The 24139-nt window shown below is 48.8% G+C and overlaps 7 protein-coding genes across 7 annotated transcripts; 4 read left to right on the top strand and 3 right to left on the bottom strand.

Annotated features, from left to right (window-relative positions):
- Nucleotides 1-314: 314 nt before the first annotated feature.
- On the top strand, nt 315-2694 carry K444DRAFT_630742 (uncharacterized protein; the record flags this gene model as incomplete). Its single annotated transcript, XM_024883258.1, has 3 exons — nt 315-320; nt 529-2600; nt 2667-2694. The coding sequence occupies 3 exons, from the start codon at nt 315-317 to the stop codon at nt 2692-2694; spliced, it is 2106 nt and encodes a 701-aa protein (XP_024736024.1).
- K444DRAFT_613911 (uncharacterized protein) lies at nt 2612-4168 on the bottom strand. Its single transcript, XM_024880435.1, has 3 exons — nt 3534-4168; nt 2988-3480; nt 2612-2904 (listed from the first exon to the last, which is right to left on the bottom strand). Exons 1-2 carry the CDS (start codon nt 4055-4057, stop codon nt 3060-3062), a joined length of 945 nt encoding a protein of 314 aa, XP_024736025.1. The 5' UTR covers nt 4058-4168; the 3' UTR covers nt 2612-2904; nt 2988-3059.
- Nucleotides 4169-4370: 202 nt separating this feature from the next.
- K444DRAFT_643799 (uncharacterized protein) lies at nt 4371-5767 on the top strand (the record flags this gene model as incomplete). Its single annotated transcript, XM_024884894.1, has 5 exons — nt 4371-4412; nt 4460-4608; nt 4657-4750; nt 4829-5570; nt 5628-5767. The coding sequence occupies 5 exons, from the start codon at nt 4371-4373 to the stop codon at nt 5765-5767; spliced, it is 1167 nt and encodes a 388-aa protein (XP_024736026.1).
- A 265-nt stretch (nt 5768-6032) lies between these two features.
- K444DRAFT_531631 (uncharacterized protein) lies at nt 6033-8041 on the bottom strand (the record flags this gene model as incomplete). Its single annotated transcript, XM_024875006.1, has 2 exons — nt 6033-7821; nt 7884-8041. 2 exons carry the CDS (start codon nt 8039-8041, stop codon nt 6033-6035), a joined length of 1947 nt encoding a protein of 648 aa, XP_024736027.1.
- Nucleotides 8042-8916: 875 nt separating this feature from the next.
- Nucleotides 8917-9698, top strand: K444DRAFT_531740 (uncharacterized protein; the record flags this gene model as incomplete). Its single annotated transcript, XM_024875019.1, has 3 exons — nt 8917-9117; nt 9166-9372; nt 9423-9698. The coding sequence occupies 3 exons, from the start codon at nt 8917-8919 to the stop codon at nt 9696-9698; spliced, it is 684 nt and encodes a 227-aa protein (XP_024736028.1).
- A 930-nt stretch (nt 9699-10628) lies between these two features.
- Nucleotides 10629-13033, bottom strand: K444DRAFT_613914 (guanosine-diphosphatase-like protein). The gene is made up of 3 exons (XM_024880436.1): nt 12564-13033; nt 11154-12513; nt 10629-11103 (listed from the first exon to the last, which is right to left on the bottom strand). The coding sequence occupies exons 1-3, from the start codon at nt 12808-12810 to the stop codon at nt 11046-11048; spliced, it is 1665 nt and encodes a 554-aa protein (XP_024736029.1). The 5' UTR covers nt 12811-13033; the 3' UTR covers nt 10629-11045.
- An 81-nt stretch (nt 13034-13114) lies between these two features.
- Nucleotides 13115-23766, top strand: K444DRAFT_653303 (kinesin-domain-containing protein; the record flags this gene model as incomplete). The annotated part of the gene is made up of 5 exons (XM_024885870.1): nt 13115-13573; nt 13630-15054; nt 21855-22080; nt 22133-23382; nt 23446-23766. Exons 1-5 carry the CDS (start codon nt 13301-13303, stop codon nt 23764-23766), a joined length of 3495 nt encoding a protein of 1164 aa, XP_024736030.1. The 5' UTR covers nt 13115-13300.
- Between the last annotated feature and the right edge of the window lie 373 nt (nt 23767-24139).

Genomic DNA, 24139 nt, shown 5'->3' on the forward strand with positions numbered 1-24139 from the left:
TCCACTTTAGCACCTAGAATTCTCGTTTGCCTTTACTCAATGCTGAACCTCAGACTTCAGGATTGCAAAGGCATACACTTGGTCAATTCACTAACTAGGTTAGCAAGGCTCCATTCTGCCCATCGCTCAAGTGTGTTCTCGTCGCTCGCCTTAAAGGCTTGACCTAGATCTCGCTTTAGACCTTGCAACCCAACACCACAACACTTGGCTAATGGCGGCAACGCGTGGTAAGATTGCACCCTAGTTGCCGTTGCATGAGCGCATAAAAGATGGATTCTTCTCCCTACCGACGTGTTGAGCTGCACTGGGCCTCCATGAGAGTAAGTCAATATTTTGTTCCAAGTTGACGATTGACCTGTTTCACTACAAGGCACAGCTTTGGGTAACGCGTCGGCTCCCATCATTTCCTGGTGTTCTCAGTGTGTATTTCAATTTGAGACATTGAAGCGTGTCACCATTGCCTTTCAGCGTGCATGCGCGTTTCTGGCATTGTTTTGTTGGTGACTGTCCAAAGCTGACGCTCATCAGGATCAACTCCAGAAAGCGAAGGAAGATCTTGAAGCCTCGATCAATAAGGAACTAGAAGCTTTCCAGGGGAAAGCAAAGACCGAACAAGATAATTTAAAATGCCAATCTACCGAACGTCAGAGGAGCATTCAAAGCGATCAGGACGGGAAACTTAAGGCTTTACAGGCTCGTCATGTCCAGGAGTTAGCTGACCTCAAAATCGAGACAGAGAAGAAGATTCAAGAAGCTAAGGCTGAGGCTCTCAAAGCCAAAATTCATTTGGACGAACGGGTTGGGGAGCAGGAGGCTTTGATGGAGCAGAAATTCAGACAGCGGAGGAAGGAACTGGAGGTGAAGGAGAAACAAGAGAAAGCAGAAGTCGGACGACTGGCTTTCTTCGAGGTCGAGAAGCAAGTCGAGTCATCACCTTTGCTCAAGGCAACAAATTTGTGGCTAAGCTTTCCACGACCGGTTGAGGCGACTCCAAGCCGATCAGAGGCCAGCGCTCCGCTGAATCGACCAGTCGTCAGTCCGATCACTCCTCGGGATGGTAGCCCTACGTGTGCTGCTACGAGTACTCCTCAGAATGCAACTACCGGACCCAATCCTGGAGTGGCCGGCTCTGAAAACGCTCTGATGGGTACTCCTCAGGGGGAACACTCTCGAGCTTCTTCGAAGATACCGACTGCTAAAAACAAAAAGCCGGCATCGAATACTCCGCCCAATGCAGTTCCTACCACTCCTCAGCAAGAAGCCGCTCAAACTTCGGCGAGAACACCGGCTGCGAGTGCTCCAAAGCCTGATTCGGATGCCGCAGCTAATGCAACTCGTAGCAATTCTCACAAAGAACTCGCTCGAGCTCCTTCGAGGACACCAGCGCCAAGCACTGCAACGCCTGCACCAAAAGGGCCTTGCAAGTCACTTCTTAGCACCTCCACGACGGCTTCACAAAGCACACTATCCAAGACACAACGTCCGCCCCAAGCTAAGGCAGCTGCAACTCCTGAAGGTTGTTTGCAAGGAGCCGCTGATGAGGCTACTGTCCGCTTGCCACCAAGAACCCCAACGAAGACCTCCTCACGGCTCAAAAAACCTGACACGATTAAGTCCGAAGGTAGTTTGAGCAGAGGCGTGGTACCACCAACCCTAGAGGGAGAGCGCCGGGCAATGTTGAGGACTCCGTCACAATCGCTTGGAGAAAAGCGCAAGAATGGCTCCCCACAAAACGGATATTCCTCCAAAGATCGCCCTGACGAGTTGGATTTTGATTTTGGCGATGGGAATGAGGGTGGTATGTCCGCGAAACTCCTTTCGGTCAAACGCGCAAGGACTTCCGACAACAAGTTCAGTTTGTCTCAAATGGAAAACGTGAAGGCATTGTCCCAGCCTCAGCTGGGCGATAGGTCGAAGATGTCTGAGATCACGACTGCACATCGGCAACCGCTTTCCCAGATGCCAGCTGGACGACGACAAACAGCCCCCCAGAACGCAGCACGACAACGACCAACAATATCACGGAACATAGCAGGAGAGCGAAGCGCGGCATCCCCGACCCCACCTAGAAAACCACGACAGGGAGCCAGCCAGTCGCAAGCGCCGCAGTCAAGCTCGATGTCCCCAAGCCGTGACAACCGATATCTTACAACCACCACGAATAAAGTCGTCTCCACGCAGACAACATCTCCGTACACTTTGTCCCCTCTTCAACATGATGTCCCCTCCGATCGAGATGATCGAAACAACTTCGATCTCAACCGAGTCTGTTATCCAATGAAAGACGGCAAATTTTTCTCCTGGCCGAGCGAAGAGGATCACACCCCAACCCCACACTGGCTCCGTTTAGAGAAGGGAATGTACTGCCCTTATGTGGGCGGTAAAGTCGGTGGAGGCAAGGATTACGGTCCCTGCTTGATCAAGCCCACACGCATTGTCAAGCTCGACTACTGTATTGCAAAACGGCTTGTCAAGATTACACGCCCTTGGCTAAACGATCCCGAGGCGTATGTTTTCTTTGGCTTTACCAATCAAGTAGAAGACTTTCTACAAAGCGTCAAAGATGGATGGCCGGACACTAAGATGGCGAAATTCAAAAGGTGAGTGCTGCCTTCCTGTCGATACACTTGAATTTTTTAGGTGGTTGTTTTTAACAATTCCTTTAGCTCTGAGATCCCGGACCTATTTCCGTAAAAGATCCAGCGCGTTTGCTAATATCCAATACCAACGGGAAAATGTACGATGTCACAGGCTGGTGTGATGAGCAAGACTCGAAGAATGACTTGCAAAGATTCGGGTATCAGTAAATAACAGCGCAACGAAATAATGATTTTGTAAGAAGTATTGATCAGATATTGGAGAGCGCATTCGTAGTTAACGACTTCGGGTGTCGTACTCCTCAAGCTAGCCGACTTGTTAGGTTGTAGAATAGCATAACACTTGGAGGATCCCACCTCCAAATGCGTGACGTGCAAAGTCAAACGTACCAAGTGGTAATGAAGCAAGTACGCAAAAGTAGTGGTATACCCCGCAGCTCGTGAAATCCTTTCATCTCTCCCTCAGCGCTTTCTCCTGAAAACAACCCAGTGTTCCTCTTTCCCGCTTTCGAATTCCGTCCCAATAACAGACTGTAGGCTCACTTCAAAACAATTCAACTCCCTGACTTGACACAAAGGTTCCATGAACCTCCTCTCTTCACGAACAGTCATCTCTTGCTTGGGCCAAGCAATACGAACCCAGAGGAATTGCAGCGATTTCATACTCCCGATGATTCTCCACGTTCTTTCCCAGCGAGCGAGGTCGTTCTGAGGAGTTGCTTCATGGAAATAGAGGGAGAGGGGAAAGCGAAAGTCCAGTTGGAGCGAGATGAGGTTGTCGAACCGAGCTGGGACAAGGGCAGTGGAGAAGTAGATCAGAGTTTCCATACAGTCAAAGTCGAATATGTTAGACGAATACAGCACTCTGACTGCGTCGATATATCTGAAGATACCCCTTAGCAACTGGGTTTAGAAACATAAGAGCAGTAGATTTACATTTTCCGACATGACTGAAGAAGTGGAATTAGGCCTCCGTCACCTGGTCCAGTCTTGGCATGAATACCAGTCGGGACCTTCAAGCCTCGACATTCATTCTCATTGCATTCTTCTTGGCGTCTTGGGATATTGGTTTTGCATACAATATGTCCAAGTTGGAATGAAGTCGTTCTCCTGACAATGTGGAACAGGTTGCGACCAAGAACTTCTTCATAGATCAGTAGCAGTAATTCCTCAGAAAGTTTGAACATCGGAGACTGAATTTGCTCATTGAGTTGGCTTGGTTGCAAAATGGCCCTTCCAGAAGGTGGAGGGGTGAGAGCACGCTCTCTCCGGTGAGTGGTGGGTTCTTGTACAGGTACGTAGTTAATGGATTCCCGTCGTTTGAGGTTTGCGTTACGGGCAATGGCATAACTGTCAAAAGATTTGAGCTCCCGACTGTGACCGGTCAAGGCGCCTAGGACCGCGAACGTGATGATGCCCGGGAGCGACTTGGTATTGCGGTCGCGATCTGTTCGAGGCATGTTGAGATCTGGCGGGAGAAGTAGCTTGGAGCAGAGGAGACTTGTGTCCTCACAGCAATAACTCGTATACAGTATCGCGGCTACTGCCTGAAGACATGATAGCAAATTTGTACTCGTATTTGTTGGCCTACCTTGGCTATTTAACACCTGCGAATTGGGTCATCGGACAGACGTTGTCCCGTCTCCAGGGGTCGTACCGCAGGAGCATCTGTCTCGAGGTGGGGCAGACCACCACAGGGCTGAGCACACGTTCTCCTCCGCATTCAACCTTCGAGAGACTCGAGCTCAACTCATCCCCCCGGAATGCGAAAGGATGCGTAAGGTCCTGTTGCTGGTCTTCATCCACGGCTTCAAGGTACACTTCAAAGCTCTAATATCTCCCAGTGCCTGCTGACCAAAAAGGGTGGTGATACAACCTTTGGAACCTTTCCCGACCACATTACCGCCCTTGTCCAACATGCGCTTCCGAAACTGGACATTCGGTTCTTGGTGTATCCCGCTTTTGAGACCAGAGGGGCCTTGGAGGAATGCGTGAGCAGGTTTAGAGATTGGTAGGCTGCTACGTCAGATCACGAATGGGAAGAGGTTGATAATAGCAGGCTGCTGGAGAAAGTCATCGATATTGAAGTCCAAAATCATACTCCATCCCCCACCGTCGAACCTTCTGTACGGGCTATTTTAGTGGGACATTCTGTAAGTCGTTCCGAAGAAAGATGCCATTGTCCCGGGCTGTCTTAGGAAACCGCCAGTGCTGACTTCATGATTTTACAGATGGGTGGCATCGTTGCAGCAGACACCTTACTCGCCCTTACGAATGACCTCCCCATCGATACCTCTGCTCCCGCCGACCTTAAAAAGCCAGAACTAAACTCCTTCATGTTTCCATATGTTCAAGGCGTCTTAGCATTTGACACACCTTACCTCGGAATCTCGCCTGGCGTTGTTGCACACGGAGCGGAAGAACATTACAATACAGCAACGAATGCGCTTACGCAGTTGAGCGGGCTTACAGGAGCAATCTGGGGAACTAAAGCCGCCGCAGATGCAGAGGGTTCCAAAGACAAGAAACCCTTAACAGCATTGCCTGCTCCACCTCCATCAGACGCCCCTATACCAATGTGGCAAAGATGGGGGAAGGTCGCGGCTATTGCTGGAGCTGGAGCTGCTGTGGTTGCTGCAGGAGGCGCAGCGTACCTGAAAAGGGAAGAGATCACATCAGGATGGTCTTGGGCAACGTCTCATCTCGAATTTGTGGGCTGTTTGATGAAGGGACCTGAGCTGCAGAAGAGAGTCGCTGGAATAGTGCGGCTGAACAAAGAGTTACATGTCGGATTCGGAAATCTCTACACCAGATTGGGGAAGAAGGCTGTCAGCAAAGGGGATGGAAAGACTATGGTCGGGAGTGTTATTGGGAATCAAAGGACCTTTTGCAATCTGCCCAAGAAGGAGTCGAAGGAGTTTTGGCACGAAGCAATCAATGACGAGGCTGCAGATGAGGCTTGGGCACATATGTGTATGTTGCTTTTTTTTTTTTAAAAAAAAAAGGGAGTATAACGCTAACTTTAAGCAGCTATGTTCTACCCGAAAGACAATCCAGGCTTCTATGCGATGTCCGAGGATGCCAAGAAACTCATAGTCCAGTGGGCCACCAACGAATGGTCCGAGTCAAGTACTGGAGATACGAAGCTCCTGGTTGAGCACGAATTATAGAAGGGGACCAAACCCCTGAGCCTCTCTCGAGTTTAACCCGAATCATGGCAAATATGGAGTTCTTTTAAGGGAGACATCAAGGCGTATTGGTGGCGGAGGCGCTCAGGAATCTTGGTATGTAGATTGCATTTGAGTCATGGTCTAGGATGGTCTAAAGCTTCCTATTCATTAGCATGTACACGTTCATACTGCCCCAAATGCAGCAGAATATCCTTCCCAAGACGCCATATCCTATATTTCAAACCCGTGCCTTTCATGACTAAGTTTAAAAACAGTATTCTTCGACATGTAGATGTATTCCTTGAGCTCCGGTGCCTTTGTGTACCGCCCTCTCATCACTTAAGCTCGCCACCGCGTTTCTCACGGTAGCTACCAAGGACTTTCCTCCGCACACTGCAACAGACGTCTCCCCACCCGTCGCCTCGACTGGGCCCCGAATGAAAGTCGCAATATCAGGTCGTTGATAAGAGTAGACGATCTGGCGAGAGGACTCGATCCCACTTGGTCCTTCGCCATTGTCACAACAACACTTGCTCACGACGGGAGCTGTCCTTCGAGAGGATGTTAAGCTTGAGGCTGAGATCGAGTCGACGTGGATCATTGTCTCCTCTTTATCCTGTTTAGACTCTACGATCTTTTCTTCTCCAAGGTTCTCCACAACGTGTTCGGGTTGCAGATGCTTCTCATCATCGATACTCTTATCACTCTCTTCACTCTCAACGAACGAGCTGGCATCACTTGTAATGGCGATCTCTACTTTCAGCTCAATTCCTCGAGCTTCTGCATGGGAAAGAGCAGTATTGAGTCGTTGCACATAGAAATCTATGTGTGAGCGCTTTCTCACAGCCAGGAGGAAGTGGATTCGCTGTGTGCATATTGTTGTCCTGCTGGCAAGAATGCTTTCAAGGATGGGCATAGCGAAGGACGCTCCAGTTGATGCAGATATCAGAATCAAGGATTCGTATGCTTCCCAGCTTGGAGGTGTTCCATATGGCCCAGCAATAAAACCTGTCAGTGAGTTGCCAGTTTCTTGAGTCTTCATCGCATATCGGTGGATGCGTTTGGAGAAACCAGATTGAACCCTGACCGCGAACTGAATCTGGTTGCAGTGGCATTCTTCTGCCTTCTTGTAAGGACTGGCGATTGTGAACGGATGGGATTCGAGTGGCCCAAGACGAGGAAGCCAGAGGTACATGTGTTGACCGGCTTTCCAGGAGAGATGGACATCCTTGATGGTGATAACCACAATCTCACTACACGACGCTTGAAGCTCGACCTGGTGCCCAATTTTTTGAGTTGCACCACATGACTTGGCGCGTCGAATTCGGATGTTTCGAATCAAGAGCAGAACAATCCTTACTGCTCGGTCCAACAACAGGGCCCCGATTGCAAACCAGATGTTGTATCTGGCGTAGCTTGGCACGTGGATGTACAGCACCCATAAAAAGACTGCTGATGTTACAATGTGCTGCAAAACAAAGAATTCATAGGCCAAACGACGCATCGGAGAGAGGGAAGTGAAGAACGTCCAAACCAGGAGACCCCACGCTACAAGACCATATTTGACCACCGGCATCATCGAGAGCTCAAGGGTGACAAAGTTTGCCTTTACCCACTCAGCCATGAAGAAGAATCCGTGTACGGTCACGCTTACGAGCAGCGTACGGGAAACCCATCGGTGTAGCCAGTTCAACCTTTCGTGGGAGGTTCCGATGATGAAGCCGATGAAGCTCGACTTGGATGCTAGGAGGTACACCAGGGGAACTTGCGTGACTGATATCCACGCTCCACGGAAGCCTACTCTTTCCCAATAGTATGCATCATTTACTATTGCACGATCCGTCAACATGTATGCGATGATAGCCCAATAACAGGCGATCACGATCGCCCTGCCAGAGGAAAGAGGTCGGAAGAATGAGAGCCATCCCCCTGGATGAGGCTGGGGATAGCTCAATTCTCTTGTAATGGCAGTCGCAGTCGCGAAAACCTGCATTGGAAGGTCATCCACTTTCGTCGGATATAACATCGACTTCCTGGTTCGAACACGCCTCAACCTGCCATATAGCATGTCAGATTTAAGTACCGGAAAGAGCAAAGGTATTGGCCAACCACTTACCTAGCCCATATCTGATAATATTCTATCCCTCGTAGGAGGAGAAGGAACGCCACGACACCGCCGATGATATACCAGTACCCTCGCGCAAGCGTCTGATTATATGGTCTGAAAATCGGGCTGGATGCCGAGTCCATCCCCATCCCATTCATACTGCTCATATCCATCTTGCTGGGTTGATATCAATGGACAGACTCGAAGGTGGGTGACTCCTTCCTCAGACGACGGTAGGAGGCCCTCTCCCAAGCAATCCTTCTTGTTCTTTGCTACTTTTGGAATCTCCCAGGAAAATTAATCAGTAGCAGATAATTGTCTTTGGATTGTTCTTGAAACGATATCGATCTGGCATGTGGGATGTTATGGTTGTTTCCTTGAAATTGCCACTGAGCATCGTCGCCGAAGATAAAGACTAAAGTATCACGATACCACGAGGAAAGACCGACAAGCTAATCATGAATCAGCAAAGCTCAGACAGAAGCTGCAAACTGACTGGATTGAAAAATGACTTTCCCCCGCTACGGGACGTCTTGGTGAGGTGAGGGGGATTGAGCAAGTCTGCCAAGCAGGGGCTAGTACGGAGTAAGCCACAACTCGCTCAATTGTTCTCACGCGGTGGGCCTCGCGTTGGAAGCTTCCTCCAAACCATCCAATGCACTGGATGCAATCCCACTATCATCAAGGACCAAGCGGCGCCTCATGCATCTGTGAAGCTTCTCGGAACAATACTGCGTGAGCCAAGAGATGTACGGGTGGGTTTTGCTCACCGGCCGCCAAGATGGCTCCACAAATACCCTGTAACAGTACGCCAGAATGCTCTTCGAAGCTTATAATGCTTGTCGAAATTGCCATGGGAGTTCGGAACCCTGGGAAATTCACTATGAGCACCCTCGTCTAAGCTCCCAAGTGCACTAAAACTGGTTTGTATTTCACTTTCGAGTTCTGCATCCTTCTTTCCATTCTCAAATTCGCCCTCTTGCCAACTTTCGACCAACATCTCACATCGCAAACCTTACGCTTGAAGTTATTCTCCGCAAACATGGTGAAGTTATTCACTCTCTCAAATTGCTTCTTGGCAGCCTTAATTGGTCAAGCTGCTGGCCACTTCGTGGTGGTTTACCCTCCAAGCGTCGGATTTGACGATGCCATTGAAGGCAACGCTCCGTGTGGAGGCTTCTCTGTCGATTTCAGCAAGGACAACATAACAGACTTCCATGTTGACGGAGATGTACTTGCATTGGTAAGAAGGCGCCCTTTTATTTGGAAAGACCATGTCCTGACTTTGCAGCAATCCTTCCACCCGCAGGTGACTTGGCTCTTTCGTGCTACATTGGACCAAACAGCTTCTGGAAACTGGACCAATCTCTTGCCTGCCGTTCAGCAGACTGGCCTCAATAACTTCTGTGAGCCAGCTGTCAAGGTCCCAGCAACTTTCGCCGGCTCGAAAGGTGTGATTGGAATTGCTGCAGATTCTCCAGACGGTATCCTCTACCAGGTAAGCCAAAAGAGGATATGAATGGCCAATACATTACTGACCTTTTCCAGTGTGCGGCAGTCAACTTCGTTACGGGCGTCGGTGCCACACAAGCCTCTTGCAAGAACGAGTCCAGTACGACTGCCTCTTTCGTCGCAGATGCCGCCCTGTCCAGTTTGCCTTCAACTGCAACTGCAAGTGCTACAAGCTCGGGAACAGCCACTTCGAGTCCAACCTCATCCACCAAGCCTTCCGCTGCAAATAGCAATTATGGATACAGTGGGTTGGGAATGTTAGCTTGGGTTATGGTTGTCGGATCTGCTTCATTTTTGGCCTGCCTTCTGTAATCAATTGGGGCTCATGGCAAAATGAAAAGTTGCACCGAACAAGCGAGAGAGCAATTTAAGCAATTGTATGGGATATATATAAGGAGTCCTCTTCTTAGAACAACTGGAAACCAAATCAACTCGGTGCAAAGCAGATCTCAACTCCCCCCCAAAATCGAAGCTATTCAACAGAAATTTCGCACTCAAGAATTCCTGTGACAACAATTGATGGTCTGCTTCAACTCACAAGGGAGAGTACATCCGAAGTCCCACTTCACATAAAGGAATTCCTACTCCGTTCCCCTCGAGGATATTGATAATTCTACCCCACCCCTGTTCTTGGCGTCCCCGAAGATCCAACTAGCCTTGGACCTTACCTAAACTTCCAACCGATGGCTCGTCTAGGGTGTTCAATCTCGCCAATAAGAGCACTTTCTGATCCCAAAACTTACGCAAACCTGCTCGTTTCCGCTACCCTGTCAAAACTGAGGGCCGTGGCCCGTGTCAAATGTGCCTGTTACCGCTTTTGCAGCATTGCCTGATTCGAGGTTACTCAAGAGGGGCTCGACTTTCTTTCTCGGATGCTATTTCTGGTTATGGCCTTCGCGATGATCTCAAAGTCTCTCGGCCTCCTTTTGGATTGTGCCTTTCGATATTTCTGAGGTTGTGAGTCGTTCAATCTCCAACGATGGTGCCATTCCGAAAGTTGAAATAGAGCAAGAGGAAGAAATGGCTACCTCCATCGTGCCCTTATCCTATCTCAATTCCTGTGCCCATCGCCCACCCTCTTCAATTCAAACAAGGAAGTTGCTCGGATTTCGAAGGCTAATAAACATTTAGATGGCGAACACAATTCGACTGCCTAGGGATTTTGGAACTTGCACAACGAGCGAATCACTAGTATTGGTTGTGTTGTGAGATGGACGTGAGTGTTGATAGGGTGAGAGGAAGAGAAGAGGACGATTGAGACAGACCAATGATGGGCCTCTGTATACTGTAATAGAGAGAAAGCTCAGAGGATCCTTTGTACTCGCAAGAGAACGATAAAAACCAACTATTTTTTGCGAACTCGAAGTCGAACTTGAACCAAGACCGATCAAGGTTCCACAACATCATTCGCCCTCATTGCACTCCCTGGCTAAGTCACAAAGTTTTGGATCTTATGAACACTCGTGCATGGACTCTGTGGGTAATGATTGACCGATCCCAGTGCGGGATTGGGTAATGCTTTACGTTCAAATATCTCATGTCTTGATTCCGGGGGACCAAACTTCGAATGAATTATATACCAACAGCTGACCTTTTGGCTGCGTTTATCCGATTAGACAAAAGAAACCTAACGCCTGCAATGCATGGCCCTTGAACCAATCATGAGATCTCCTTGATACGGCACTTCCACCCTGACCCTTGGCTCAACAGCGGGAGACTAGGAAGGGGTCAGTGGGAGGTCTTGACTATAATTTATATGTTGCTTACCTCGCACCCAAACACCAACCAAGCTCATTGCCCTTTATCTTCTTGGCAATCTTGACCTCTCTGTCAATTGGCATTTCATATCCAGTGTGGAGAAGAGCGGTCATAAAGTTGAGATCAAGGCAGTGTTCAGGACGTCCTTTCAGCTCCTCGATTGCACCTGGAACGCTCTCGAATACATCCCAGTGAGATTCACCTCCACATACTTGATCAGTCAAGCGATGTAACTCCTTCAACGTGAAAGATTCGGGCATTCCAAGGGGATCAGTGCGGTCATAGAAATAAGAAAAGGTGTAGACGTCCTCTCTGGCAAAGGTCTTCTCGAGGGAAGGTTGGTGGACACCATTGAAGGAGCAAGGAGTCAGTGAGCACTCCTTTTCTTTGAATAGAATCTTCTCAGCGAGCTTGCGGCATTGGGCTGGAGCTGGAGATGAAGGACCAGTCATGTTGACTGTAATCATTTTTCCAAGAGGATGATCTTCATCAAGCTTGACCTTGACGGCACGAGCCATTCCTGGTGCAATGCAGGGGTTTATGACTGGCTCCGAGACCCAGGTTGAGTCCCCAGGGTTGACTGAGTGGATATCCTCGACGAGAGTCTTGTGAATGGACTCGCGAGCGGCCATAAGACCGTAGCCAAGATGAGAGTGTTGATAGAGTTCGAAGTTTCTTCCGCCGAAGGTAAGTTTGTACTTGTGATCACCCTCTGCCAACTTCTCGGGCATTCCATCTTTGCCAGCCTTGAATCTTGGTTCAAATACGATTTGAGTTGAGCCGCCGCCCAGGTCAAAAACTGCGGCGGTGGGGCTGTCGTCAGGTCCTCCAATCTTGCCGAGTAAGTAGTTCGTGGTGATCCAAGCATAGACGCCCTCATCACTTCCGTCCATGATAGCAACACCATTCTCCTCTTTGGAAAGGACTGGGAAAGGATACACTGTCTCCAGCCGAGTTCGGACAGCATCGAGGATATTTTGGGCTTGGTTTCCTGGCATTTTCCGAAGGCCTGCCGTTGCCTTGACGGCAAGCGGCGTACAACCCTTCAGCTTCTCTGGAACGTGCTTCATTGCAACATCCATGAGAACATCCAGACTCTTCGCCGCTCCTTCAGCGTCCTCCCCGTAAGAGCTGAGCCCGGAACCTCCATCCTTCTTCTTTGTCATTTCGAAGATCTCATCCTCCAGTTCTGGCGTATCTCCACAATTGTTAAATCGATAGACGTGAATTCGAGAACCAGTACTCCCTGCATCTATCATGAGAGCATATTGGACGATCGGCTTCGACTTATCGCTGGACTTCGAGCACTTCGTTGTTCCAACCGAAGAGTCTGAGGCCGTTTGACCACCGGAACTTGCTATGTTTGTCACTGTAAAAAAGTAAGTCGACGACAGGGCTATCAGAAAAAGGGCAACTCACGCGGACCTCCATTATATACATCGGCGCCACTCGGGGACAGATAGTAGAAGAGGAAGATAACGAAGAGCAGAATGCCTCCCGTCTTCAGGTATCTGGATCTTTGACTTTGAGTCATCCAGGCGGCTTTAACTCGCTCCAGTGTGCTGGCGGCGCGAACCCTTGCGCCTTTGGAAGTATATCTGTTGGGCTTCTCGTGCGGGTCGTGTGCTACGTTTCTCGTCGGCAGCGAGACCGAGGTGCGTCTCATAAGGGAGTGTGGTGAGGATCGCAGATCAAGGAACCTGGTCGCTCATGGAAAAGTAAAGATCTGATAATGGTGGTGACAAGGGCTGTGCATAGAAGAAGGTAGAGGGGGTGAAGAAAAAGGAGGGAGACAGAGAAGCAGGAACTTGTCAATTTCTCGGGACCGCGTGCCCCTGGCTGAATTTTAGCTGAGGTGTGGCGCCAAATGTGTCCAATGATGTCAAGGTCGAGGGCAAGGGTTGAGAAAGCGACTTGTGGCTTAAGGCAGGTCCCGCGTCACTGGCGCTGCCTGTGGAGGCTGTCATTCACGACAACATAGAATAGAACAGAAGGAAGAATGTAATCCTCGCCCCCCCTACACTCGCTCTTTTCTCCTCTAACATGTGCTTCTCACTATCTTGACCCACCACCTTTAGAACAGTTCGACACTTCCACGATTAAATCGTTCAGATTGACAACCCTCCGTCCTCGAACGCCGCCACCGTCCTCCTGCCATGAACGTCCAGCTCTACGTATACGACCTGTCCAAGGGTTTGGCTCGGATGATTTCTGAAGGCCTCCTTGGGACCCAGATTGATGCTGTCTACCACACCTCCATTGTCATACGAGACATTGAATACGTTTATGATGGAGGAATCAAAACAGTTTCTGCTGGCAAGACACATCTGGAAACACCATGGCAGATAATAGAACTTGGCACAACAGACCTACCAATGGATGTGATAATGGAGTACTTGGATTCCCTGAAGGAAATCTACACAGCCCAGGTATTCCTGCTCTGCTTTTGCAGTGAGTGTCTAGACCAAAACTAAGACTTGACTAGGCCTACGATCTATGGACTCACAACTGCAATAATTTCTCGAACGACTTTGCTACCTTCTTACTTGGAAAAGGAATACCTGACCATATCACCAACCTTCCACAGCAGGTCCTTAACTCCCCGTTCGGCAGGGTTCTGCAACCACATGTAAATCAAATGGTTCAGCGCCAACAACAGAAGAATGGCGGCTTAATAGGGATCGAAAACTCGGCAGAGCCTTCTAAAACATACCACCAGCTCGCATTGTCTGTGAGGAAAGTCATTACCATGGTAGAGCTCGACAAATTGCTCAAAGAGGCCGAAAAGTCCTGCGCAGTCATTTTCTTTACATCGTCAACTTGCGCGCCCTGCAAAAAGCTCTACCCAGTATACGATGAGCTGGCCGTACAGTTAGCACACAAAGCTGTATTGATCCTTATTGACGTCTCCCGTGCTTACGATATTGGGGCAAAATACTCCATCAGCGCTACACCCACTTTCATGACGTTTCTGCACGGGGCGGAAGAGAATAGATGGAGTGGAGCAGACCCAAGCACGCTGAGGGGCAACATCAACTTGCTCGTACAGATGGCATGGCCACCGCATCCTCACGAATCCCTTTCACTTCCTGCCCTTCGCAGTGCCAACACGAAACCAGTCTCATTCAGCAAGATCCCCCCCTTAGGCAAACTCAAAGCGAAAATGGGATCAGCAAGCGAAGATGCAGCAGTCACAGCTGTTATGCACTTTGTTTCTGCTCGCGCTGGTGATGGCGCCGCTGAAACCACTCTTCCGGACCTCGACGCTTTTAGCAAATTCCTCCAGAACGCTTCCTCTCGTCTTCCAGCAGAAATCATGTTTACGATTGTGGACCTATTGCGAGTGGCACTGGTCGATCCAAGGCTCAGCGGATACTATGCAGAAGAAAAAGATCACAAGACCGTTGCGCCTCTTATATCCTACGTCAATTCTCTGAAAGATTGCCCATACACTCTTCGTCTTGTTACCCTGCAGATGGCTTGCAACCTCTTCACGAGTCCTCTCTACCCGATACACATACTCAAATGCCCGACACTAGATGAGCCGATTGTGCAGCTGATTACCACCAGCTTGCTAGACGACAAGCACCACAATGTCAGAGTAGCTGCTGCAAGTTTGGCATTCAATATTGCAACGGCGAATAGCAGATTACGCACCGAGGAGCATCTTGAGTCTCTGCCAGAAGGAGAGCAAGTTGAGCTTGCTGCATCCTTATTAGAAGCGATAGGTGTGGAGGAAGAATCACCAGATGCATTGAAAGGGTTCTTGCTTGCTTTTGGATACCTGGTATACTGTGCACCAAAGAACGGGGAGCTGGTAGATCTGCTGAAGAGCATGGATGCTCGAGGCACAGTGCTGGCGAAGCGCAAGCTCTTCCCTGGAGAGGCACTCGTGAAGGATATTGGAGACGTGCTGCTTGGCAAAGGATTAGAGTAGACATAGATGAGCAATGAGACTACTGCTTGGATTTGCAGCCAGGTTTACTTCACCATTACTCTCGCTTATTCCATGATTAATATCACTAGGGCCGTATCGTGACAGGAGCACAGCCAATCGATTCTGCAACATTAAGTCCTCAGGGGCTCGAACTCGCTAGGCTCTTCTACGAAGTCCACACCATTTTTTGATGAAGGAGAGTTTCCTTCGAATGGATTTGGGATGAGGTGAGAAATGGTTTTGGATGTCAATCATCGGGTGGGGGGGCCAATGAGACCGAGGCCTAGGAGAATTAACCCAATCAGGCTAGCACATAACTGCGCAAACCCTCCGGTTCACTGCAGCCTTGAAGGAAACCTGAGGCTGGAAAGCCGGCATTGGCATTGACTAAAAATAGGCTGTCAAAAAAGTCGCTGTTTCAAAATCAGCCTTGCGGCTCACACTTGGAGACTGCATTGTCGGAAGACAAGTGGTGGTTGGTATTGTGAGTTCAAGTAAACAATAGAACGCGGCACAATACCTATTTTGGCGCTGGTAACAACAATTGACTGAAGATATATTGCAAAGCCAACTGAATAATTGCGTCTGTCCCGGATTACCACGGAAGCGCAGGACAGGGATGCAAGGATGTCGGTGGCGTTTTAAAGTTTTGTGGCGCCGTCCGTTGGTGGGGCTTGCATTCCCCGCAGATATCAAGCTAACGTGAGCGAGATGATATGTGACGATGAAAGCGCAACGTTGATCAAATTCATATTTAATTTTTGATGGCGATGACTGGAGGATGAAATTATATCCACCTACATGCATCTGAGCTTATGTAAATTTCAGTTGATGGAACAATTACGGGCACGCCAGCTGGCGTTGATCGAAGTGGAGGAGGACGATTTTTTAATTCTGACCACTAGGAACTTGAACTCATTTGAAAGCGTGCGTGGAATACGTGGAAGTAAGTTCAATGCTGACCATCAATTGAGACGAACGTAATTGAACGAAGCCTTCAAGCCACGTGGGACAGCCTTCCGAGGACCCTCAGCCTGGTCACCAGCGAAAACGACAGAATATTCTGCTGCAAAGCCGTAGAAACTAACCCAAGGAGGAGAATAGAGCCGCGAAGGAATTCGTAATTGTGAGGGATGGCGGGCCGATCCCTAGGGCAGCAGAGACCTAGCTAAAAGATCGAGGATGCTGCAAATGATTTGTTCAGTCTTCAGCAGTTAACAGTTGGTTTTGCAGTAAAGGGCCTTTCATTGAATGCGCTCAATCTTTTAAACTTATTTGGATGAGTAGCCGAAAGACGCTAGACAGGGGTGGGTGCTGTAGGTAGGTTTTCCTGCAAAGTCCAAAATAAAAAACTTGACCCCACAAAACACAACACAACCTTGAACCTTGAACCTTCCCCCATAACACAACGTCACTCACCTACCTTCCCTTCCTAGCTCTGAAGCTCGCCCAATAATTTAAGTACGTCCTCCCTCACTGCACGAATCATTCCTCGAGGCACTGTCTCCTGCATGCTCGCTGTGTAACGGAGCGCCAACAGCCACAATATCAGCTGCTAACAATATGCAAAGACAGAGCATTCTCAAGGCATTGTCCACTTGGACTCAACCAAGCACCACCGCAGTGAGTACTCTTTCGTCTTTCTCGTCTTCCTTCATTGCCTTAAATCCCCAACCGCAACCTCTCCCCTTCCTTTCCACAAACCTTTCGCGATCTTCCTCCATCAACACCGATCCACCCCCACCACTTCCACCACCGTCACCACTGACAACCTCGAAGGTGGCGCAAGCATCTCGAGTATTCTAGCGTTCTCTGCTTCGAGAATATACTGTCGTCGTAAGTTACCGCCTTCTTCCTGGTTCTCACATCACATCCAAACAAATCAACCCTTCCACAACCTCATCCCCTCCACCGCAACCGCAGCTCGCAAGCCTTTATCTTTACAATTACAACCTAGCTAATACTCTTGTAGTACCTCGAACAATCCTCTTTCGTCGAAATCGTACTCTGAAGCCATGTCTGTGAGTGCCGCCTGCATCCTGTTGCGAACGATTCACCCACCCGATCTGGGATGACCTCAAACTTATCACCTCCTTTCTTGCTCAGCGTCATATTTCTTTTAACCGAGCGCTTTCGATCTCTTTCATAAGCACATACTTTCACTAGGCGCTTCATATCCTTGAATGTCGTCTCCCTGTGACAGATGGTTCTCCAGTTGAGACCACTCTTGTGGCATCAAGGTTGTCCTGCGAGCACCACAACAGCCTCCTTTCCGCATCACATATTCTCTTTCCATGTAATATACTCGCTTCACTCAGCATCCCGATGGATGGCTACACCAAAGCGTCCGCTCGAGGCTTCCCGCCTTCCTCGAGTGCGTCATCGCTGCTTCATTTCCTTATCCGTCAGACACTCCTCCTGCTACAAGACTTTTAGCTACTCCTTCCCTCTTGACTCCTTGGAGGCAGCCTCGAGTAACTGTTCTCCAAGGGGTCTACTCCCCGCTTTCGTCATTGTTTGCAACCCTTGTCCTCAACCTTGAAATCTCTCTCCAACACTTGCACCCGTATCATTAATTTCTTCCTATTTATTTGCCACTCGAGCGCATCCACCTTGGCACGTTGTCCAGGTACAAAGCCGTACCTTGTAGACCATTCTTGGAGACACCGTCCTCACCTCAGCGTGCTTTCAACATAGAGAATTCAATCTGTTCGAACACCAGGACGCTAACTTTTCTATTCAGGCCATGATTGTCTCCGTCTCCGTTAAGGACAAGGCTTTGGCTTACCTGGCAGAACTTGGCTCAACCTACAAGCGTGAAATCACTGATGGATTGAAGCATCTCGACCTCGCTGGCACTGGCCAATATCCTCGGTTCCGACCATTTGAATGTCTCGATCTTGCTGGGACAATTACCTCCACCGGTTGCTTCAAAGCCTTCATCATCGTTCGATTTGGTGCCCGCCGCTTCATTAACCGCTCTGTTTTGAAGTCTTTCGGCAATGGAGACTCCTTGACATTATTCCCGAACTTCCCCCTGGAGGTCCGATGCAATATCTATGACCACGCCGTCGCTAGGCCAGAGTCAGTTGGAATCAATGTCACGGACAACGGCAGTGGTGGATGGTCCTCTTCAGCTGGTGGATATCCCAACTACAACCTCATGGCTGCCAACACCGAGGCCTTCAACTACCTCACAAAGGAGTACGGTTATGCCCCTATCTTCAAGGACGGTACAACCCTCTTCTCACCCAAGGTCGACGGCATGATTAACCTCACGATCTCCGCTACTGCACCAAACCCGATGCTCAAGATTTCTCGAATGTTCTCCAAGGGTTTCGACTTGGCTAACATTGGATCATTCGTCTTCGAAATCTCTGATCTGGAGAATGGCAACCCTGCGCAATGGATCATGGACAACCTTCTCGGAATGCCAAACCTCACGTCCCTTACCATTCGTTGCCAGCTGAAGACTTCGGCTGTCGAACAATCTGAGGTCAAATTCGATGTCGTCTCCGAGGCTTGGGATGGTCGTGACGAGCGCTACATCCATGCCTTGGTTACCGATGAAGGCTTGGAATACAAGGAAGACTTTGAGCTAATGACAAAGATTGGTGTTTTGGGAGTCAAGGATACTGAGATACAAGGCGTCATGGATCTGTTCATGATGCTCGACCGATCTCTGTTGAACACGAACAGATTCCCCTCCTTTCCCGACATGGTCCGCATTTCATTCCAATGGATTCTTTGACTGAACGTCTAAGCCAACAAAGTTGCACTTGCATCAAGCCTTCGTTGGATCAAAAGCCTGGATATTTCCGTATGTACCATAACAGCACGAAGTTGGCCCAGACTAACTGACTTGAAGATTGGAAAAATCAACACTTGCTTTCATCCTTGGTCGACTTTAGATGCTTGGGTACTAAAACTCAACATTTGCTCAACTTCCGCTATTAGTTCGACACATCTCATTGAGATAGATGACGACTCTTTCTGGAGTTTTATTGCCTCTCGAAATGGGCTGTCCTACTAATTTGAATTGCTGAACCTTTTACGATACCCTCCTGTTTTTTCTTTTTCTTTTTCTTTTTCTGCACTTGATACGCGGGGAGGAAATGATGACGGAGATCTGGTATGGTGGTTCTCCCCTTGTAATCAGTCAAGAGAATCAAAGGGTTTCCCATTGAGATTTACTTACCTTGTGAGAACAGCGACCGGTGATTCTCAATTGCTCCTTTTTATGATGTTGGGAGAGATTCCAAGGCTAGTCCCTCAAGATGGGGGATTAAACCAAATCCTGGGTCCTTAGGAGTGTGGCAAGTGCCATTTGCGGTTTGTTTCTCTGTGGCCAAACACATTAGTTGATTTTCCGATGGCTATTTTAGTTGTGTAAGGTGCAGGGTGCAGGGTTGGAGGGGGTATATGTGCAAAAAAATAGGTCGGGGTTGTGTAAGAGTGGCTTCCCTGAAAACCCTGAAACTTCAACCGAAGCTTATTGCTCAATAGGAGTGTTCCTGAATGGGCGATGCCCAAGATAGTAATCGCTAGCAAGTGCGTGGTTGAGCACATTGATGACTAGCCCTGTGATCGAAGGTGCCACTCGTTATTTGGTAGAGATTCTGGAAAGGGGGGAGTTATGTCAATTCCAGCTTGCCAACTTCTAAGACGCTCAACAGAAGGATGTTGACGCGACATAGCATTTATATCAAAGAGCTAACATAAGATATGCATGCAATTACACGGCATCTTTGTTGGCTTGTTAGTGCTGCGCTGTCGTGATGGGTGTAGAGGTTCTGTCTGTAAGGACTAACTCCAACGTGGGGTTTGAGGGAGCCATCTCATTTCCAAGGGCCACACAATCTCGCAGTCGTGTCTTTCATGCTATTGCTCAATATTTTGCGTGCGTTTTTCATCGGCCCTTGTTGTTGTAATGCCTTCTGTTGGATGCCTACTAGTCAAAAAGGGGTCAGCAAAGATGTCTTGACGTGGGTCGAAATTCAACCACTTACTTTCCACGTTCCGTTTTCTTTCGACTACGTGTATTTCATTGACATACTCGTCCCTTTCGAGTCTTTTCTTGCTCGAGAGGCTGTGCATTTGCCGGTCCTAGCCAGCTGTTATGGTGTAAGTGTTTGGACAGAAGCTACATCAGCAGGGTAAGGCTACTATGGAATACTAAGTTAAGTGAGAACATGGGGCAGGCAACACCCCTTGTCTATCTTTTCTTTGTGTTCAATATATATCCAAGGGCCTTCGAAGTTTGGGAGGCGGTTGTGGGTGTGAGGTTTGAACTCTTGAGATTGTGCCAATCTCGGATGCAGTAATTAAAATCCCATTTGAAGAAAAAGGGATGGAAATAGCGTACTGGGGGGAAATCATCTGGCCTCGCGTGTTCACTTGGTCATACACTGGGATAGTCGGACGGGTTCCAACGATTTGGGAATTAATCGAGTTTGATTTGGCATATTCTTCTTGGCGGCAAATATAAGATTTGAGCCAGTTGTGACGCCGATTCTACATCCCGAAATCGGGTCTTCTCTACCCCTCTGGTTAAAACATGTTGGGGCGGCAATCATTTATCTTTTAAGTGAGGGCACGTTCATGATTGGGAGTCGACGAGATTAAGGCGACTCGGTAGTTCCAATCCAATTGGTTGTCTGTCCGGGGTCGGAATGACAGGTCAGCCTCATCGGGTCAGACATAAGAGGATTCACAGTTTTATGGTAGGAACTGGAGAATCAATCCGAACCTGGGATGTGCTGTGCAGTGGAGAGATCTCAAAAGCCCCCAAGCAACTACCGGATCAAGTGCTTCTCGTTGGTTTTGTAGACTACGGCTTCTGAGAAAGTCCTTTGGACGTGAAACGGTAACGACGAGATGTCTCAAGCGCTAGCAGCTCATGCCACTAACTTGCGAGGATACTAGATCACTTCCTTCAGGCAGCGCGCCGCTCTGGACTTGGTGTAGAGTCTGGGCTAAGATACCAGATCCCGCTTCCCACAGGTACTGGATCATTGCTCACGGCTAGAAACGGATTCATGGTACAGTACATTTCAGATCCGCACTGCAATGAGAGAAGCTCGGGCAATGCAGAAGCAGCATGCAGAGAACGGAATCAGTGAAGCTTGGCAACGGCAAAAAGAAATATTGGGCTGTAGGTTAGAAGAGGCAGCCATGGAAAGTCTTCCAAACCTGAGCGTCTTTACTTTTAGAGCTCATGAGTATTGGAATATCAATTATCTGTAAAGGACAACGTTCAGTTAGGTGAGCTTCTTCTGGGTCAAGTGCAAATGATCCAGAGACACATTGATGCCACGAAATTATGAGAGATAGTTTCTTGTTTGACATCGGCATATTGCAAAGCACAGCACTGAATACGATTTGAGCATCTCATGAATCAAGTTCAAATGCTTCAGAGACTGGATGAAATATTCCGAAATGAAGTGTAGAGTTCTTAGACAGGAGTTCACTCATCTGATTAATTAAACATCGTCAATTCATTTCTCATTGTACAACTTTTCGAGGACAAACGATTTCTCTGGATCAGCAAGAGAAGCATACTTCCAGCAAGAGAAATCGTTAAATGAAAGTTCAGGGGCTGATTAGCCGGTTTTGTTCGATTAGTCATCAGACCCCTGTGGCGCAGCAGGTGGCGGCTGCTTGGTCTCCATGCACTTAGGCACCAGTGCATCCCTGCGACTGCATCACCCCGTCAACGCGCCAAAGTGGTAAACACGAAAATCGACCCCACGTTCATGTATCTCAACCTCAAGCAACGCTTTTGCGCAACAATTCATGATATAGACGAAACGCTTATTGGCATGGCTCTGGATCCGCGCTTAATGCCAGGTGTGGCTGCGGAAATGCGATCTGTTCGATCATCTGCCTCGACACCTTCGTTGCGATCAAGAGACGACAGCATTGGACCCTTCGGCACGATGGATGCGCCTGGGGGAAATGTCAGAGTGGTGGTCAGAGTCAGAGCATTTCTTCCCAGAGGTGAGCAACGCGTCATGGGGCTCTTGTGGGCTGGAAATAACGTGTCGTGCAGAGGTTGAGCGAGGCGCGGAATGCCTGATCAAGATGAACCCAATGAACCAAGCAACAACACTCCTCGTACCAAATGATACAGATCCAGCGAATTCGCGCTCAAAGATGCGAAAGGTAGTCGAGGAGAAGGCGTTCACATTCGACAATTCTTTCTGGAGTCACGACGTGGAAGACGAGCATTATGCACATCAGGAGGACGTTTACAACAGCTTAGGGGAGGAGTTTCTGGATCACAATTTCGAAGGCTATCATACTTGCATATTTGCATATGGCCAGACCGGCTCTGGCAAGAGTTATACTATGATGGGGACTCCTGATCAGCCAGGCCTGATTCCACGGACCTGCGAGGATCTCTTCCAGCGAATTGAAGCTGCCCACAACGAAACACCCAACATCTCCTACAACGTACGAGTCTCCTATTTCGAAGTCTACAATGAGCACGTTCGCGATCTCCTTGTCCCCGTTCACCCAAATCAGCCTCCTTATTACCTCAAGATTCGAGAATCACCAACAGAAGGACCGTATATCAAGGACTTGACCGATGCTCCTGTCAAGAACATCTCCGAGATCATGAGGTACATGAAGATGGGAGATTCGAGCCGAACAACAGCAAGTACGAAAATGAACGACACGAGTAGTCGAAGTCATGCAGTCTTCACTATTATGTTGAAGCAGATTCACCATGACATGGACACGGATGAGACCACAGAGAGAATGGCCCGTATCCGGCTTGTGGATCTGGCTGGTAGTGAGCGGGCAAAGGCAACTGAGGCTACTGGTGCCCGCCTTCGAGAGGGGAGCAATATCAACAAATCACTCACAACTCTAGGCCGCGTGATTGCCGCACTTGCCGATCCCAAGCAGCACCGCCCCGGAAAGAGGAATAAAGACATCGTGCCTTATCGAGACTCGATTCTCACATGGCTGCTAAAGGACTCGCTTGGAGGAAATAGCAAGACGGCCATGATTGCCTGTATCGCACCTTCTGATTACGACGAGACGCTCTCAACACTTCGTTATGCTGATCAAGCAAAGAGAATTCGCACCCGTGCTGTCGTTAACCAAGATCATGTGTCAGCTGCTGAGCGCGATGCTCAAATCGCTGCGATGGCTGAGGAGATTCGGGTATTGCAGCTGAGCGTTTCTGACAACCGAAGACGCGAGAAAGAAGGCAAGGAGCAAGAAGAGAAGTTGGAGGAATACCAGAATAGAGTAGCTGCTATGCAACGTATGATGGAGGAGCGAAGTATGGTTGCTGAGGGCAAGATCCGCAATCTACAGACGGAGAATGATGCCTTGAGACTCCATTTGAAGCTTGCCCTTGATAGTCTGAAGAATCCCATAGAGGTTCGCTCCGCGAGGAGCAGTGTTCAAGGAGGAATCCGGATTGGAGGCATGCTCGGAGCAGGAGACAGAGGTGTGGACGACAAGGAGAACGACAATAGGACCGAACTTCCAGACGATGAGTATAGAGATGATGATGAGGCAATCGATGTCTCTGTCCACGAGGAACGAGCAAACGAGGTCCAAGGTTATATGAAGGAGCTGCTGAAAGATCTGGGGATGTTCAAGAAGAAGATTGGAGATGATAAGAGTCGATTCGTCACCCCCTTGGGTGAGAGAGTCAATAAATGAGTGCTGGATTTAGGATCCGACTCGCAGACTAATTCTATCCTTGAGGGGAGTTAGTCGCATAAAAGCTGACTGTAAGAAACTGGTTTGGTTGCGTACTTGGAGCGCTGTCCGGATTTATGCGGATGGAATCTGGGTAGCGATGGTGTTTGGAGTATCAGAGTCGTAATTGTTGTACTGTAGTTTATGAATCATGATGTCTATTTCCGATCTTTGCGGGACTTGAGGAGAGTATTCATCCAATGATAAATGATCAACTCCAATTTACTTACCTTGCCTCATGACGGACAGAAAAAGGCTACTTTTTTCAATTTTCCGACGATGACAAATACTTTATCTACAAATGTTCCCTCCAGTGGTGGTATATTTGAAGGCT

This window comes from Hyaloscypha bicolor, assembly GCF_002865645.1.
Source record: "Hyaloscypha bicolor E unplaced genomic scaffold K444scaffold_87, whole genome shotgun sequence".
Classification (NCBI taxonomy): Eukaryota; Fungi; Ascomycota; class Leotiomycetes; order Helotiales; family Hyaloscyphaceae; genus Hyaloscypha; species Hyaloscypha bicolor.